The 19,271-nt window shown below is 42.0% G+C and overlaps 1 protein-coding gene across 1 annotated transcript; it reads left to right on the top strand.

Moving 5' to 3' along the window:
* The first annotated feature begins 9,840 nt into the window (after nt 1–9,840).
* LOC111718885 (C-type lectin domain family 4 member K-like) lies at nt 9,841–18,390 on the top strand. Its single transcript, XM_031949200.1, is given in 6 exon segments — nt 9,841–9,904; nt 10,706–10,792; nt 11,676–11,744; nt 12,123–12,274; nt 17,240–17,355; nt 18,204–18,390. Coding segments are annotated over 6 exon segments (675 nt in total).
* Nucleotides 18,391–19,271: the final 881 nt, after the last annotated feature.

Raw genomic sequence — 19,271 nt, 5'->3', positions numbered from 1 at the left:
CCACTTGCTCTCTCCCAAATTGCCAGTCTCATGACTTGCCAGAACTAGTGACTCTTTCTCCATCTTCAGTTTTCTTGGCTTCTCTCCATTTCTTAACACTTTTGCTCACTTCCTTCCTTTGTACACTCTCTGCTCCTTGAATTCCATGACACTGCTCTCCTCTGGGTTTTCTCCTAGCTATCTGGCTGCTTCTTAGCAGTTTCTTTTGATGGACCATTATCAATGCTTCTCAAAGTCAACTCATTTAAAATAGAATTTATTATATTTTGCCCTAATTTTCCCCCCTTTCCAAATGGATAGAATGTAAGTACCTTAAGAACAGAATCTATTTTGTTTCTGTGTTTGCATACTCAGGGCCCATTGTAGGATTTGGTTCTTAGTCAACCAGTCAATCAATAAGCATTCTTTAAGCACCTACTATGTGCCTAGCACTGTGCTAAACACTGTTATCTTAGTCAATGTTTTTGGAGTGATAGAATATAAAAAACTTTGAAGACAGAGATTCATTTCTGTTTCCAACACCATGTACAATGAACCACAAAATGGAGTTTACAGATAGAAACTCATCATAGTAAATCTTTAACAAATGCTTCTTTATTGATTGTTCAAGGAAATAGTCACACAGCATCAGAGATGGGTTCTGAACCCATGGCCTCTGACTCTGAAGGTAGTGCTCTTTCCACTGTGCCATGATATCTCTTTTAATTAGTCAAGGATAGTAGATAGACAGTCCAAAGGTTGCCCTGATACCCCTAAGAGGGCCTCCAACAGGAAGGGGTCAGCTCTCTACAGGGCTTGTGGTAACACATGGATGAGAATCTCACAGAATGAGAGGGCTCCCAGTCTGTCCCAATAGAAATCTCCAGCCCATGGGCATATGGCAGCTTAGAATCTTTGTGAGGGAACTGAGGGAACTTGGACAGGTCCTCCTGCTCCAGATGGGACTTTATTTCCACATTCACACTTCCTTTATATGCTGAGGAACCTATATCAGATATTATTACACCACACTTGCAGCAGCTTCTACCCAATCTAATCACACAACATTGTGACATTGCAAGGGCTGGGAAATTACAGGCCTTCAGAGCTGATAGTAGCCATAGAGATCAGCTTGTTTTGCAGATGAGAAAGTGAGGTCCAGAGAGGGGAAGTGCCTTTCTCTTGGCAACATAGGTAGTAGGACCAGCATGAGAGTCAGAGGTGATACAGTGGGTAAGCTGCTGGGCTTGGTTTCAGAAGAACTTGGATTCAAATGCTAGACATGATACTAGCCAGGTTAATTATGGACAAGGCATTTCACTCTGCTGAGCTATAATTAGTTCATTTGTACAATGTAATCATAATATCGGTATCCTTGATTTAATATACAAATGACAGTGTCTGCAAAGTGTTTTGTAGCCTTTAATGCACTGGATAATTGGTAGCTATTATCACGCATCTCAGTTTTCCAGATATGCCCTCTCTCGGCCTTGCTCTGGTGGCCAGATCAGTCTCCTCTCCTACCCCTTCCTCCCCCAGCAGCTGGCCCTTCCCCAGGCTTTTATTGATCAATAATTTTTCAATTCTATTCAACTCTTTGTGATCCCACTTGAAGATTGTCTTGGTAAATATGCTGATCTTGCTTGCCATTTCCTTCTCCAGTTCATTGAGGCAAACAATGTTAAGTGACTTGTCTAGGGTCACACAGCTGATAAGTGTCTGAGATGAGATTTGAACTGATGAGTGTCCCTGACTCCAGCCCTTCTGCAGGCTAGAGCGAGTGAAATAAGTGTGAGCCCATCACATGATATAAACCCCCTCCTTTAGCGAAGGGACTAGGTCTCAGTCCTCAGTCCCTTATCTCTAAGGGAAACATGGGTTTTGCCCTATGTCTCAGGGGCAGAGTGTGAGGGAGGGGAGGCACAGACCTCTGGGATCAGCATTCCATGGCTCTGTCCACCCTTGTAGTTTGTCCCTCAGGCGGACTCTACAGGTACCTAGGACAGCTCCATGGACTACCTGGTACCTCTGGCTTGTGGTAGGTGTTTGTTTGACTTTCCTTAAGGTAGCCCCTTAGCAAAGTGGTGGGAACCCCTAAACCCTCTGTCCCCAGGAAAGGGGGGAGAAGCACTCTCCCTCTCTCCCTCTTTCTCTCTCTTCCTCTCTCTCTCCTCAGATTTGAACTCAGGTCCTCTTGACTTCAGGGCTGGTGCTTCTATCCACTGCCCACCTAGCTGCCCCCAACATTCCTTCTTTGAAAGAAGCCTGAGTTATATTAGAATATTCAAATGTGGTAGAATGGAAGTAGAGATGGCCCAGGGATTTAGGAAGCTCCTAGTTCAGACCTTGAACAAAGCATTTAACTTCTCAGTACTCCCAGAAGCCATCTAACATTCTAAGTCCCAAAGGAGTTGCTAACCCACATTTGTGGAGGTCTTTTTCTCATCTGGGAGCTCTCTGCGTTAATAAAATTGGAGGCCCAGTGCTCGTTCTTTTTGCCTTTGTCCAGTTTGCAGGGCAATGCCTGGCACATGACAGGAGCTTGACAAATGTGTATTGATTAATTTATTCATATACATATATCCTTGTATTCACACATACAGGAACATATCTGTACACATGTAAAACATAAACAAACACATATAGCAAGTGCACCCCGGTGTTCTTTCAGACTAAGCCTGGCTATATTGCCCCCTCAGGGGTCTATGGGTACCCTCACGGGATTAGAACGATTCTTCATGTGTTTTAGGGATACCTATACACCAATGAAATATTTACAGACATACACACGTGGCACACGTCCACACTCAAATTTAGATATATACCTTCTTAAAATCACTTAATCACTTAATGACTTAAAATCACACTCTTGAGTAGAACCAAAAGAACACTGTACACAGCAACAAGATTATGTGATGATCAACTGTGATGGATGTGGCTCTTCTCAACAATGGGGGATTTCAAAAGACTTGTGAAGGAAAGAACCATTCAGAGAGAGAGGACTATGGGGTCTGAATGTGGATCAAAGCATAGTATTTTCACCATTTTTGTGTTATTTGCTTGCTTGTTTTTTCTCTTATTTTTTCTTTTTTCATCTGACTTTTCTTGTGCAGCAAGAGAAATGTGGAACTATGTTTAGAAGAATTGCACCTGTTTAACCTATATAGGAGTGCTTCTCATCTAGGGAAGGGGGAGATGGGGAGAGAGGGAGAAAAAATATGGAACACAAGGTTTTGCAAGAGTGAATGCTAAAAACTAACTTTGCACGTATTTTGAAAAATAAAAAGCTATTATAAAAAAATCACTTACTTCTCACCGCATAGGAATTTATATATAGAAAAGGTGCTGATGCCGGATTCTGGATTGGACTAAATAACCAGAAGAGCTCCAACTGGACGTGGACAGATGGCAGCCGATTCAATGAGACTCAAAGCAAGATGTGAGTGAGTGCAGTCTGCCTGTCCTCTTCTCGGCCTTTCTTTGGTCAACAGCCCCCAGGAGACCTCTCTCCAGAGGAAGCCCCAAATTTATAGCCAAGTCAGAGTAAGGCATTTATATGAATTTATAGCCCTGTGGGTGTCTCTGCCTTGTGTGAACACATTTGCTGTGTTTATGCACACATATACATACATACATACTTATATGTATATATAATATATACATACATATATGTATATAATATATATATATGTAATATGCCCTTTGTGTGATCCATGATCTCAGAAAGCCCACTGATGCGGGCAAAGCGTGGGCCCTGTGCTTAATAAAACATTTTAAGGGCTCTGAAGGGCCTTGTGGGTGAGAATGAGATTAGGAGTGTTTTGAATTATGCCTGGAAGAGTTAAGAACATTAGTGTCAAGCTCAAATAGTAATGGATGCCTCAGGCAGGCCTTTGGCTTTGAAAAACACAAATGAACAATATCTGTATTTTATTGTGCTTTTGTTTATTCTGTTAAACAATTCCCCTTTACATTTTAATCTGGTTCTGACAATACTCTGGAGAGTTACTGCTGCATGTTGACGCTAAATGCATGTTGGACATCTCTGATTTAGAGCAATAGGTCACATGGTCCATGTTTTCCCCCGGGCCCTGGCTGTGGGTTGGGCCAGAATGTGGCAGCCTTGGAAATAAAGCCTCTTAAAGCCTATATGACCGGGCCCAAACACAGGGAAAAGAGTCTCTTTTCAGTCATGGATATGCACTTGGAAATGAAATAATTTGTATTATTCTTTCTCCTACCAGGTTTTGGGCACCAGGACAGCCAAATAATAGAAAACAAGTTGAACACTGTGTCATTTTCTGGACAATTAGTCCCAAGTCATGGGAGGTTAATGATTGCCAGAAGCATTTCAAATTCATTTGTAAGAGAAAATGTGACTCGTCTAGGCCACGCAATGAAAACCAGGTTCATGGGCCGTCTCACCATGTTGGGAGCAAAGTGGATAGACCGGTCAACAAATCAACAAGATCTTATTAAGTATTACCTTCATGTTAAGCACTATACAGCCATCTTTCTTTCATCACTCGCATCAGTTTTTGGTCTTCATTCTTTCCAACTTAGAGTTATCCCAAAGAAGCCTAAAAGGATTGGAGAGGCTTAATCAGCTGAGCCAAGGGATGCTCTATGCCATCAGGCAGCCATACTGGAACTACACACAGTAGCCACTAATGGGATGTGACGTTCCCAATTCTCTGGAACAGCAGACCTATACTGTAACTCCATCACAATGCTCCATCTCTTAAACTTAAACTTAAAACTCTTAAAGTGTTTTCAGTGGCTGACTGTCCCCATGAATCTTTCTGCCACCTCCTCTCCATATCCTGGTGTTTCTGGCTCTCTTTAAGGCTCAGCTAAAGGCCCCTTTTCCTCATGAAGTCTTCCCTAGTCTTCCTTAACCTTCGTGCCTTCCCTCTGAGATTATTCCTAGTGTATCCTGTATATGTCTTGTTTGTACATGATCACTTGCATGTTGTCTCCTGTATAACTTTTTGAGATCATCCATCCATAACACACGTATTTATAGAAATTACATATACATGGTCCTCAGACAAGACAATGAATACAAGCTAATTTCCTCTTCTTGTTCTTTTATCCTCAGTATTCTATGCACTGTTGCAGAAATGGAAAACAATTCCTGTTTTTTATAATTCAATAAAAGAATTGGAATGGAAGCTCACTTCCACTTTTCTTTATATGGTCCACTATGATGAGCAGAGTAGGTGATTTTAAAAGTCTGTTGAGTGCATGAACTTTAACCTCCCAATCTTTTATGGATTAATTGACCAAAAGTAACCGTGGTTCTCCTTTTGATTCTCTATCAATGGGGTTATGCTATTGTCCCAGTTGAAGTTCCTCCTGGATCCTCATCTGAAGCCCAGCAAGAACTTGAGAGTTGAACCCTTTGAGATACTCACCCAGATTGTCAGAATGACTGACCCTGTGTCCCTTGTCCTTGAGCCTCCTAGAATGGAAGGAAAGAATAAGAGAGGAGGAAGGAGGGGTGGGGAAGAGAAGAGAGAGGAGGAACGATTTGTGCAATATTTAACTACAAGTACATTTACCAAGTGCTTATTACATGCTAGTCCTGGACAGGCAAATGAGATAAATGAGCCAGACCTTGCCTGAAGGAGCTTTTTATTCACTTAGGGTGACAAAAGGTTCACAGAGAAGTAAAGACAGGGTGGACGGACACACAAATGTGCAAGGATGGGAAGGGGGAGAAATCAATCCCTAGAGAAATCAGGAAAGTCATCTGGAAGGAAGACAGCTTTAGGGTTGAAGTTCAGGGGGGTCTAGAGTGTCTATGAAGCAGAGATGTGGAAAGGGAGTGTCCAAAAGGCAGAAAGGGCAGGGAATAGAAAGCTGTGTAGAGGGCAGAAGGAGCAGCTACTTTGCTAGAGCATGAAGCACAGAGCAGCTTGACAAGATAGAAAATCTGAATGAATCTGCAGTCTGCAGACTTGGGTTCAAGTAATGGTTCTGTCACTCATCATGTACTCAAAAATTTTAACTTCCCTGAGTCTTGGTTTTCTCACTGTAAAATGAATGAGGGTTTCCCTTGTGCCTCTAAAGCCTAGAGTCCCATGTAATTTTCTAATTTGTCTTTACTCTATCTCATTAGAGGAATAACATATAATTCTTATGAACCAGACTGCGAAGGGCTAACTAAATAGAATGACTTGGATTGAACCCCTAAGCCAGTGGGGAGGTAGAGAAGCTTCTTGGTCAGAGAAGTGACATGATCAGCCCTGTTTAGTGACATCAATCTGGCTAGATGGGAGGCTGGAGGCAGGGACGTTAATTAGGAGACTTTGCAATAATCCAGACAAGAAGTAAGTTCCTTAGAGGGTTCTACACTGAGCTTACCACTCCCCATTTGCCAGACTCTGTGCCTGCTTGGCCAGGAAGGTCCCTGTGCTCCTGAGGGATGAAGGAAAAGCCTGTCTCCACCATGAAATTCCTCTGGGAAGCAATGGGACATGGGAGAAGAAAGAAAACCTGACAGATGTTCTTGGGTTGATCCATGAGGAATAAAAAAATCAGTTTATTAAGAATAAGGTAGGGGAGATATGATTAGATAACTATTCTGGAAAAGATTTAGATTTTTAAAAATTCTACAAGTTTAGTATGTCAGCATTGTGATGTGGTTGCGAAGAAATGCAATGAGGTTTTGGTTGGATTTATTCCTTTTGCTATTGTTCATCCTTCATTTTTTTCCCTGAGGCAATTGAGGTTAAGTGACTTGCCCAGGGTCACACAGCCAGGAAGGATTAAGTGTCTGATTTGAACTCAGGTCCTCCTGAGTTCAGGGCTGGTGCGCTATCCACTGCACCATCTAGCTGTCCCCATCCTTCATTCTTGAAGAGCATCAGTGACATCCCAAGGATGATATCTTGGCATTAAGTTGTGGCAGAGCTACCAAAAATGAGGAGTTGGGGGTACAACTATCCTCTGCCCCATCACTTCTCAGCTAGAGAATTATGTTTGTTTCTGGGGACCAAGTCTTAAGAAGAGCATTGGTAAATAGCAGATGATCTGAAGGGATTGACCGAATTGGTGAAGGGTCTTGGATCCATAATAGACAAGGATCAGCCAATGAAATGGCCATGAGAAGCCTGGAAAAGATTTCTGGGGAACATGGCTGTTATATTCCTGAATCTGAACAACTGTCACTTGAGGGAAGAATTACTTGAACCAGGAGCAATGGGAAGAAGATGCAAGGGAGGCTCGATGTTAGGGAAAAGCTTGTTTGGCTCAGGATTTGTATAATGGCAGGTGACGTCACAGGGTTAAAAGCTAACTAGTCTAGCTTCCTCATTTTACTGAAGAGAAAAAAGTGGGAGGAGGTGGTGGTGGGGACTCAGCTGATGTCACACAGAAACAGGGTGACAGATCTGGGACTAACCTCAAGTCTCCTGAATCCCAGGCCAGGACTCTTTCCATCAAGTTATGATACTTCCTAGCTGTGTGACCATAGGTAAAAGCTAGTAAAAGTTCCTTTTTTTGGACTAGAAGCCTCAGGAGGTTCCTTTCAACTCTCAAAACCTACGATTCAATGCAGTCACTTTCAGTTTCCAGACCTTAGTTTCCTAATCTGTAAAATGGGCATAATAATACATAGCATGGCTATCTCATGGGGTGATCTAAGTTTCAAGCTTTCAAACACTGAGGGAATGTAAATAGTGGGTGTTACAGAGCAATCATCTCTGATTGACTATTTATCTATATTGACTATTTATTGACTAATCTCTGTTTAATTGACTATTTTTTTGCTAAGACAAACTCTGATTGAGTCATTCCTGTTTGACCTTGGATAAGGAACCAGGCCAGGGAATGAGACTCTTCTGAGTCTTCCAGTCCTAGATCTATGGTTCTGTGGTTTTCTTCACTAGTTATAGTTATATACTATACTAGTTATATACTAGTTATATGCTGAGGAAATTTGCTGAGACTTGTCACACAGCTAGGAAGTGTTGTGTCTGAGGACAGATTTGAACTCAGGTCCTCCTGACACCACAACTGGTGCTCTATCCATTGTGCCACCTAGCTGCCCCTGCATTAGCTATTTCAAACCCTCTCATCTTTCTTCAAGCTCCATGACCATCCTCTACCAACTTTCCCCAGCAGATCATTTCCTGTCACTTTATTGAAAACATTAGAATAGGAGCTCCTTGAGGGCAGTAACTACTTTTGTTTTGTGTCCAATTGTCCACAGTGCCTGGAATAAAGTCAGTGCTTAAATGATTACTGACTGACTTATAGACTGTCATTTATTAATCCTGAAACCATCTCTCCTGAGCTTTTTTGGCCTGCAAACTACATCTTCCCCCATTCTTTCCTTTTTTGCTCAAGTCTCTGAGAGAGGGGGACCCTTCAAGGCAATTTTTTCTACTTATTTGGCCCTTACTCTTCTCTTCCTCAGTCTAGGAGGCAAAGAATGATTCAGGAGGGGAAAGGCATGGGGAGATACAGAACGAGAAGAGGCAGTGAGTGCCCTGTTAGACCCATAGTGGAGTTTCTGATTAGGAAAGTAAAATATCTGTGAACAATTGAGATCCAGGCTGTGATCTGAGGTGGGGCAGAAGAGAAGCGGGTGATGTTTGAGTAGATTGAGGAAATGGAAGGTTAGGAGGCCAAAGGAATATTAGCATAATTGGGGAAGGCTCCTTCGCCAGTATGAGACCAGGACTTGGGAAGATGATGAGCCAGAAGCTGCCCTCCAGGAGAAAGAAGGGAGAATGAAAGTGAGCCAGCAGATAGCAGTTTCCATGATCTGTGGAGGCCAAAAGCTATAATGGAGTAAACTTGAAAAAAGGAGAGGCTTCTGAATGATGGAAAGGAAGAGAGAAGCAGGTACTAGTCCTGGCCATCATTTTCCAGTCATCTGGGTCCTATTCTAGCTATCCTACCACCAAAGCAGTTGTAACAACTTTTCTCTACTCACTTGGCTCCCGCCTTCGATCAGCCTCTCATTCCTAATTGGTTTTTTCTACCTCTCAGTCTCTTGTTTCTTTGTAGAATTGAAGATTGAGAATTAAAAGGCTTCTAAGATGGACACAGGTTTTTATCTAGTCCAACCTTCTCTTTTTACTAATGAGACCCAGAAAGGACTAGTCATTTACAAGGCCACAGAGCAAGTGGTAGAGTTGGGATTTGAAATAAAGTCATTTGAACCCAAATTTATCCCCCTCTCTACTTGGCTACTGCCAAAATTATCCTTCTCCAGTGTGGCTGGGCCATGCTTTTGATGAAAACCTTTCCATCTCTAGTGTAGAATATAAAGGAATAAAGGAATCCATTAAAGAGTTAGATTGGTCATTTGATTGATCAAAATTATAGTAATATCATATTTCTAAGGCATTTTTAATATTAGCAGTTTGGACATTGAAGCTCAGAAATCTCAGGTTACTTAGCCATAGTCACACAACACTTAAATAATAAAAATAAAAATATATAATAATATAATAAAAACTAAGAAATAACATAATAAAACAAAATAAAATTTATATAATGAAAAAAAATCTGGACTTCCCCAGATCTCATGACTCTAAGACCAGTGCTCTTTCCACACTTCCCAACAAACGTCAGTATCCTTGGTCTCCTCTTCTTCCTACTACAGAAGTAGGATGGCTTCCAAGCCAGAGCAGAGAAGGGGGCAGCTTCTAATTTAAAGAAAGAGGAAAGGGGATGGTGGGAGCCACTATCCACCATCAACTCACCATGATGATTCTAAGAGGGATGAAGTCATTGAGCCCAATGTCTGAATTACTTCCTCGAGTATTTCTCAGGGGATATGAAGTGCTCTGCTCTCTCAGAAGGACCTAGAGTCGGAAAGAGCTCTCCCGGGGAGAAGATAGGATGGACAGAGAAAGAATCACTGAAAACATGGCCCCAAGGAACATGGTGCCCCGTGATGAAAAGGGTAAGGTATTGGGGAAGATCTGGAGACTCAAACATAAGGTTTGAATTGACCTCTCAAGGTGGCTAGAATTGCAATGAGAAACAATGAGGAAAGCATTGATTGGGGGCATAAAAATAATGAATACAGGCAGTGAGCTAGGAAGTCTCCCTGTCATTTGTCTTGCAGATAAGGAGCTGAGGTTGGAGGTAAAAATGTTCAAGCTTAGATTGGAGTACAAGGTGTACTGAGAGGAGTAATTTGGGATGACTGGAAAATAAGGGTGGGGAAAATGAGGATATAATGAGTCATAAATGTCATGTGGATTTAACTTGAGAACAGAAAAGATATTAGTCGACTGATGGAAGGATTGCAGGTAGCCGTTGTTTCGTGTATAAATTGGATCCAAATAGAAAGAGAATATGAAGTATATTAATCAGAGTTAATATTTATGTTGCATTTAAGGTTTGCCAAGCACTGCATCTTATCTCTTTAGAAAATTAACTTCTGGTAAGACCTTGATCCTGGGTCTATCTAAGGGATATTGGGAGGCAGTGGAAAGAGCTGTAGATTTGAACTCTAGGGACATGGGTTTGAATTCCACCGATGATTCACAATCTCTGTGACTTTGGGCAAGATTTTCTCCATATTTAGGGCTTAGTTTCCACCTCAGTCAAATGAGGATTTGGTTGGATTATTTTGCTGCTTCCAGACCTAAAGTTCTGATCTTCAAGTCAGGATGGAAATAATGGAGGTGCAGAATGGGCTTTTCTTTGAAAACCCCCAGGACTGCTAATGACTCGTTTCTCTCTTTCCCTTGTCTAGCCTTCAGGAAGCTGAGGGTCACACAAGTTGTCCTGGCGCTCTTAGTTCTTGCTCTGGCTGCTGCGCTTAAAATTGTGGTTTTCCTCTGTAAGTTCTCACTCAACCACCATGGTCCGTGGAGCTCCAGGACTTAAACCTCTTTCTCTGGTCAGACCAGGAGAAAACACCAAAGCAAATTTGGGGAGGAAGCAGAGTCTAGACTGATGGGGGTGGGGGGTTCCACAGCCAGTCCATATGCTCACCTTCCTGGGAGGAAATAAGTCAGTGGCGTGTGAGATTCTAAGGAAGCAATCTCTTATTAAGTACCTACTGTATGCTAGGTATGATGCTAGGCACTCTACACTTAAAAAAAAATAATTATAACTTTTTATTGACAGAGCCCATGCCTGGGTAATTTTTTTTACAACATTATCCCTTGCACTCACTTCTGTTCTGACTTTTCCCCTCCCTCCCTCCACCCCCTTCCCCAGATGGCAAGCAGTCCTATACATGTTAACTAGGTCACAGTATATCCTAGATACAATATATGTGTGCAGAACCAAACAGTTCTCTTGTTGCACAGGGAGAATTGGATTCAGAAGTTGAAAATAACCTGGGAAGAACCAAAATTAGGCACTCTACACTTAATGCTAAGAATTCAGAATCCCTGCTCTCAAGGACTTGCCATTTTCTCAGATACATACTCATTAATATCTGCTCAATATAAACAAAGTAACAGGATTGTGTTTGAGGAGGCCCCAAGTACCAGGGAGGAGGGATCAGGATACCTTATGGGATATGGCATTTGAGTTGAGCCTAGATGGCTTCAAATCATTCTTAGGACAAAAATGGATAGTTCATCCTTTTTAGCTGCAAGGTATAGGATGGCAGTCGGTCCCCAAATCTCTCCTCCAGGGACTTCTCTGTTTATTGAGTTGGACTAACCCATTCCCTGTGGCTTCTCTCTAATATCACGACCCTGTGATTCTAGATTTTCAAGGGAAAAATGAGCAACTTGAGAGGGCCAAGGTCTTCAATGAAGCTCTGAAACGGCAAAATTGTGAGTCTCTTCTCCTCCTGCACATCCTTTGCACTGACTCCCAAGCTCCTGCCCAGCCCCTTCATCACTCAAGCTTGTCTCACTTGGAGAGGTGTCTAAGATACCTGTTCCTCCTCTCTTAACTTCCTCACTGTCCCTCTTCCTGACAACTTCAAAAAAAAAAGGAGAGAGTGAAAATGACCTCATCTCTAACCCAATAAATGCCCTCCCCAAATATAGCCCCAAGAGGCTTCTGATGAGACAATAATAGTCTTAAGTCTGACTCACAGAGACCAAGTTCTGGTCACTGCTCTGTATACTGTCTACTGGTCAAGAGGTAGAGCTGAATCCTGCTCAGCTATGGTCTCTTTCTCTCCTCGTTCTTGCTTCTCTCTCAAGAAATCCTAGCTCAGAGATTCTCCGAGCGTTATATTGGCCATGGCGCACATCTCTACTACTTTTCCTGTGGCAACATGTCCTGGAACGATGCTGAGCAGTACTGTGTGTCAAGGGGCTCCCACCTGACGTCAGTGACCTCAGCAGAAGAACAGGTCAGTGATGTCCTTGGCTGTCCTGGAAGTGGGAGGCAGAGAGGTCAGTAAGGTGGGCATCCATGGGAGGCTCATTTTGCCTCTATAATAGTGTACAGAGGACTCAGACATTTTCACATACAGTTAAGGCTTCTTGATACCACACAGAGAAGTGAAGCATCCCTGACCAGGGAAATGATACTGTCCCCCTTTCTCTTGTCATGGTCAAACTAGTTGTGTAGTTTGGGGTTCATTTCTGAATACAGAAAGGGCATTGGCAAGCTGGGACATGGCCAGCAAGGTGACGGACCTCTGGAGTCCATGCCCCCAAAAGAATTGGCTAAAAAATGGAAATGTTGGAATTATAGAAGAGAAGACCTATGGAACGTGCAGACTTCATGCTAGTATTTAAAGGGATGTCAGGGGAAGAGGGATTTCCCTGATTCTGCTGGGTACTAAATGAGAGAATCAGGAGGAAGTGTTGAGCAGTCGCCACAAGGCATGCAAAGAGATCCTTGACAATGGGAGCACTATCTTCAGAGCATGGAAATGCATGCTACTGGCCACCATTGAAGAAACTGGGAGAGTGTGTATGTGTGTGTGTGTGTGTGTGTGTGTGTGTGTGTGCACCCAGAATTGTATAATGATGTGTAACCGAAGGACTAAAATCAGCAATTTGGAGCATGTACTGCCATTCTCTGATTGGAACTTCTTTGCTCATCGTGTAGTGGAAAGATGGATTATTGATTGCTTACTTAGCCACATCTGGGCTGCCATAGTCTGCAAGTGTTATTCTATAACTGTGAGACAGGGGCCACTGTCTCTACCAGAAATGAGAATTATGACTGACCAAATGCTAATGCTGATAATATGCAGACTATTGTACTGATGACGTGCATTGGAAATAGCAGAAAAGAGATCGTGCAGGTGATTGGAAAAGGACATGGGAAGATTGGATTTAGAATTGCAAAAGGCTGCACAAAACACTTCATTTAATCTGTTCATTTGCCACATAGGGAACCTGAGACCAAGAGTGAGGAAAGAACTTACGTAACTAGTCACCACAGTCAGCTCATGCTCACACTGAAGTGTTCTCTTCCACAGCCAGGAACTCTGAAATGTCTATCCAACAATCACCTCCTATCATTCCATTCCTGTGCTTCAGTCCTCTTGATCCTATTTTTCATCCTCACTAGAACTTTCTTCCCAATGCCTCAGTTTCCTCAATTTTGTATATGTTTACTCATGTATAAAATGAGAGGATTGGGCTAAATAATCTCTTAGCTCCTTTTAAACTTAAAAGCTATGATTTCATGAATTCATAATCACTGCTTTATAGGATTTTCCCCTAACTTTATCCTATGATTTCTTTTTTTTAAATTAAAGCTTTTTATTGACAGAACATATGCCTGGGTATTTTTTTTTTTTTTACCACATTATCCCTTACACTTACTTCTGTTCCAACTTTTCCTTTCTTCCCTCCACTCCCTTCCCTAAATGGCAAGCAGTCCTATACATGTTAAGCATGTTAAAGTATATCCTAGATATGTGTGCAGATCCATACAGTTCTCTATTGCACAAGAAAAATTAGATTCAGAATATCCTATGATTTCAAAACATATTGAGTTAAACTTTATATCTTGCTACTGGAGAATCCCTTGTCTTCTCCCATATTTTATGTCCTCCCACTTCCCAGGCTTGGATTACCTCCATGTTTCACATCCTCAACTCTTACTCAGAAGCTGTTGAACAGTGTTAGAGCAAGTAATTAAATGTTGCTGACCGGGTCCCCTGTGTTTATAATACTTAATGTCAATTGACTCTTCATTGTACCAAGGGAATCTTCTCATTCTCTCTTAACAGTTTGCTTTCTCACTTGAAGTAGTAGTCCTACTATGTACCAAGGTAAACCACCTTTTGTGCACAGGGTAGAGAGATGGCATAAACCATCAGACATGGGGTCAGACATATCTGAGGTCAAATGCAGCCTCAAACAGTCACACAGCATCATGGGTTCTGAACCCATGGCCTTTGACTCTAAAGGTAGTGCTCTTTCCACTGTGCCATAGTGCCTCTTTTAATTAGTCAAGGATAGCTGATGGACAGTCCAAAGGCTGCCCTGATACCCCTAGAAGGGCCTCCAACAGGAAAGGGTCAGCTCTCCACAGGGCTTGTGGTGACACATGGATGAGAATCTCACAGAATGAGAGGGCTCCCAGTCTGTCCCAATAAAGATCTCCAGTCCATGGGCATATGGCAGCTTAGAATCTTTGTGAGGGAACTGAGGGAACTTGGACAGGTCCTCCTGCTCCAGATGGGACTTTATTTCCACATTCACACTTCCTTTATATGCTGAGGAACCTGTATCAGATATTACTACACCACACTTGCAGCAGCTTCTGCCCAATCTAATCATACAACGGATTCACATTCACTGGGATATTGCACAAGGGATTATGGGAAATTACGGGCCTTCAGAGCTGATAGTAGCCATAGAGATTGGCTTGTTTTGCAGATGAGAAAGTGAGGTCTAGAGAGGGGAAGTGCCTTTCTCCTGATACCAAAGGTAGTAGGATCATATGAGAGTCAAAGGCAGGATGGTGCAGTGGGTAGACTATTTAGCTTGGTTTCAGAGGGGCTTGGATTCAAATGCTGGATACAGGTTAGTCATGGACAAGGCATTTCATTCCCCTAAGGCATAATTAACTCATTTATACAATATAATAATAGCATCTCTAGATATAATACAATACAATCATAATATTTGTATATCTATCTATAGACTTGATTTAATATATTAATGATATTATGTTTATAAAGTGCTTCGTAGACCTTAATGCCCTCAATAATTGTTAGTTATCACTTATTCCACAAAGTTTTCCAGATATGTTCTCTCTGAGCCCATATTCTTATGACCAGGTTAATCTCCCTTCCTATGTCTCCCTCTCCCAGGCTTTTGCTCAGTAATTTTTTATTCAGGTCCAAATCTTTGAGACCCCTGGATTGGTTTGCCATTTTCTATTCTAGTTCATTTGACAGATGAGAAAACTGAGGCAAACAATGTTAAGTGACTTGTCTGGGGTCATTCAACTAATAAGTGTCTGAGGTTAGATTTGAACTCAGGAAGATGAGTCTCCCAGACTCCCTCCAGTGCACCATCTAGTTGTCCTTCCCCAGGCTGAGAATGTGGAATGAATGATAGTCCATCAAATAATCTAGCTCCCCCTTCCCCCCCCCCTTCCTTTGGAGAGGGCAGTAAATCTCAGTTCTCAATCTCTGGGGATCTTATCTGTAAGGGAAACATGATCTTTGCCCTCTGTCTCAGGGGTAGAGTGTGAGAGAAGGGAGGGCTCAGATTTTTGTGGTCAGAATTCCATGGATCTGCCACCTCCTGCGATCCGCCCCTCAGTCCTGGGCTCTGAAGGTACCTGGGACAGCTCCATGGACTGCCCAGTACCTCTGTCCTCTCATAGGTGTCTGTTTGAGCTTTTTTAAATTAACCCCTCTTTGCAAACCGTGAAACCCTAGAGCTAAGTCTCATCTTTCTGTCACTAAGAGATGGAGCAACAGCCAAATTATCATTCCCTCTCTCTCCTCTCTCCCTCCTTTCCTCCCTCTCTCTCCGTTTCTCTCTCTCTCTCTCCCCTTTTTTTCTCCTTGGGTCCCTCTTTCCCTCTCTCTTTTGCTCTGTATGTCTCTCTCTGTCTCTGTCTCTCTCCTTTTTTTCTCCTTGGGTTCTTCTCTCCCTCTTTCTTTCTCTCTGTATATCTCTTTCTGTCTCTGTCTCTTCCACCCTCCCTCCTTTTCTCAGTCATCTAAATAAAATAAGCATATGTACCCATATTTGCAGGCCCATCTATTTATACAAACTTGCATGGATAAATAATTTTTGAATAAATGTTAATAGCCTATTACCTTGCCAAACACTGCACTAGGCACCAGGGTGGGGAGGTGTTTGAAGTCTACCAAGGTGGAAAAAAAATCCTTATTTTAAAAGAAGTCTGAATTATATTAGATTTTTTTTTTTTTGCTGAGGTGCTCGTGGTTAAGTGAATTGCCCAGGATCACACAGCTAGGAAGCGTCTGAGACCAGATTTGAACTTAGGTCCTCCTGACTTCAGGGTTGGTGCTCTATCCACTGAGCCACCTAGCTGTCCCTATATTAGAGTATTCTAATGAGGCATAATGAAAGGTGAGATGGCCTGGCAGGTAGAAAGCTAGTTAGGAAACTAGAACTAGGAAGGTTCAAGACTCTCAGTAAATCACTTAACTTCTCAGTAGCCCAGGAAACCTTCCAACAATGTAAGTTCCAAAGTGGGTAGTAATATGGAGATCTTTTTTCTTATCTGGAAGTTCTTTATACTCTAGCATGTTCAACTATGGTTCATGATCCCATATGGGGTCTCAAAACTGAATAAGGAGATTGTGAAATTATGTTTTATAATCAGGAAATGTTTGATTTGCGTACCTATTTTATATATTATATAATTGGGGCAATGTAAAAATTTCTTGGGTGAAAAGGGGTTGTGAGTGAAAAAAGTTTAAAAAGCCCTGCTCTATACTGATAAATTCACAGACCCAGTTCCTGTTCTCTGTTCTCTTTGTCTTTGTCCAGTTTCCAGCATAGTGTCTGGCATATGGCAGGAGCCTGATATTAATGAATACGGTTTAATTTATTGATATGCTTATGCCCACATATGCACATAAACACACATGTAAAACATAAGTTATATAATAGCAAGTACCCCCTAGCATCATTGTTTCAGAGTAAGGCTGGCTATATTTTCCCCTCAGGGTTCTGTGGGTAACCTCAGAGATTGGAGTGTTTCTTTTCTAATGAGGTTAGATCAGTCTTTCATTTGGTTATGTGCTTTAGGCTTACCTACACACACCAATGCGTTACTTACTAACATACACATGGGGTATGCATCCGTGCACGTATTTAAACATACATCTCCTTAAAATCACCCGCTTCTCATTCAATAGGAATTTATTTATGAAAAAGGGGCCGATGCCACATTCTGGATTGGACTAAATAACCAGAAGAGCTCCAACTGGACGTGGACAGATGGCAGCCGATTCAATGAGACTCAAAGCAAGAAGTGAGTGAATGCAGAATGTTTGCCCGTTTCTCGGCCTTCCTTGGGCAAACAGTCCCTGGGAGACTCTGGGACCTCCCACCGGAGGAAGACCAAGCTCATAGCCAAGTCAGAGGAAGGCAGTTATACAAATGTCCAATCCTGTGTGTATTACTGCCTTGCATGAGCACTTTTGCTGTGTCTGTACATATATGTGCATGTACTCTGTCTGTGATCCATGATCTTACAAAGCCCACTAGTGAGGGTAAAGTCTGGACCCTATGTTTAATAAAACATTTTAGGGATCTGAAGGGCCTTGTAGGTGGGTATGGGATTAGGAGTGCTTTGGATTATGCCTAGAAGGGTTTAAAACACCAGTGTCAACCTCAAAATATAATGCATGTCCCAGGCAGGCCTTTAACTTTGAAAAACACAAATTAACCATATCTATATTTTATTGTGGTTTTATTTATTCTGTTAAAGATTCCCCTTTATGGTTTTTTTTCCCTGAGGCAATTGGGATTAAGTGACTTGCCCAGGGTCACACAGCTAGGAAGTGTTAAGTGTCTGAAAACATATTTGAACTCTGGTCCTCCTGACTTCAGGGCTGGTACTCTATCTACTGCACCCACCCAGATGTGCCCCCTCTTTATGTTTTAAGCTGGTACTGGCCATTCTCTGGAAAGTTGGGATGCATGTCGGACGCTTTTGGTTTTGAGCAACAGACCATTTGTACCTATCTTTTTCCCTGGACTCTGGCTGTGGGTTGGACCAGTATGGGGTAGCCTTAGAAGGAAGACCTTCTGAAGCCTGTTTGGAAGGCCCAAAACACCTGGGAATGAAATCATTTATATAATTCTTTCTCCCTCCAGGTTTTGGGTACCAGGGCAGCCAAATAACAGAGGAAACAATGAGCACTGTGTAGTGTCCTGGACAGTTAGGCGCAAGTCATGGAAGGATAAGCATTGCCAGCAGCATTTCAAATTCATTTGTAAGAGAAAACGTGACTCATCTAGAACATGCAATAAACCAGTCAGCAAATCTTCCAGAACTTATTAAGTAGTTCCCTCATGCTAAGTACCATCCAAACCTCCTCCTACCTGCCACCCATGCCAGCTTCTGGACTTTGTTCTTTCCAACTTAGAGTTTTCCCAAAGGAGCTTAGAACAAGTCATAGAGGCTTGATCGGCAGAGCCGAGTGATGGCCTATCCCACCAGGCAGCCATAGAGCATCCTCTCCAAATCATCAACACATGCTAGAGCTACACACAGTAGTCAATAACGGGATGTAGTGTTCCCCTTTCACTGGAACAACGGCCCAGACCCGTGTTCTTCCTCCATCAGGAAACGCCATCTCTCGACTTCAAGCATTTTCAGTAGCTGGTTGTGCCCATGCCTCTTTCCCCCACTTCTCTATGGCCTGGCTTCTCTGGATCTCTTCCAGGTTCAGCTAAAGGCCCAAGTCTTCCCTACTCTTCCTTAACCTTCATGTCTTCCCTCTGAGATTTACCCCAATGTAGATTGTATATGTCCTATTTATGCATAGCTACTTGCATGTTGTCTCCTGCAGAAAATATGTATAAATATACCTTGTATATATATAATCTCGAGAAATTCACAATTTTTGAATATAATATATTTGTATATATAATATATATTATGAATATATATATAATTTCTATACTACAGATTATATCTCTGTAGTATAGAAATTACATATATACATGATTCTAGTACAAGACAATAAATACAAGTTAATATCCTCTTCTTTTATAATTAATGTTCTGGATGCTGTTGCAGAAATAAAAAATATGTTCCTGCTTTTTATAATTTAATAAAAGAATTTGGATGTAAGCTCATTTGTATTTTGCCTTTATATTGTCCAGGACCTAGCACTGTGCTGAGCACAGAGTAGATGATTCTTAAAGCTGAATGCATGA

This window comes from Sarcophilus harrisii, chromosome 2 (genome assembly GCF_902635505.1).
Source record: "Sarcophilus harrisii chromosome 2, mSarHar1.11, whole genome shotgun sequence".
In the NCBI taxonomy this organism is placed as follows: Eukaryota; Metazoa; Chordata; class Mammalia; order Dasyuromorphia; family Dasyuridae; genus Sarcophilus; species Sarcophilus harrisii.
This window is presented reverse-complemented; position numbering and strand designations above follow the sequence as displayed.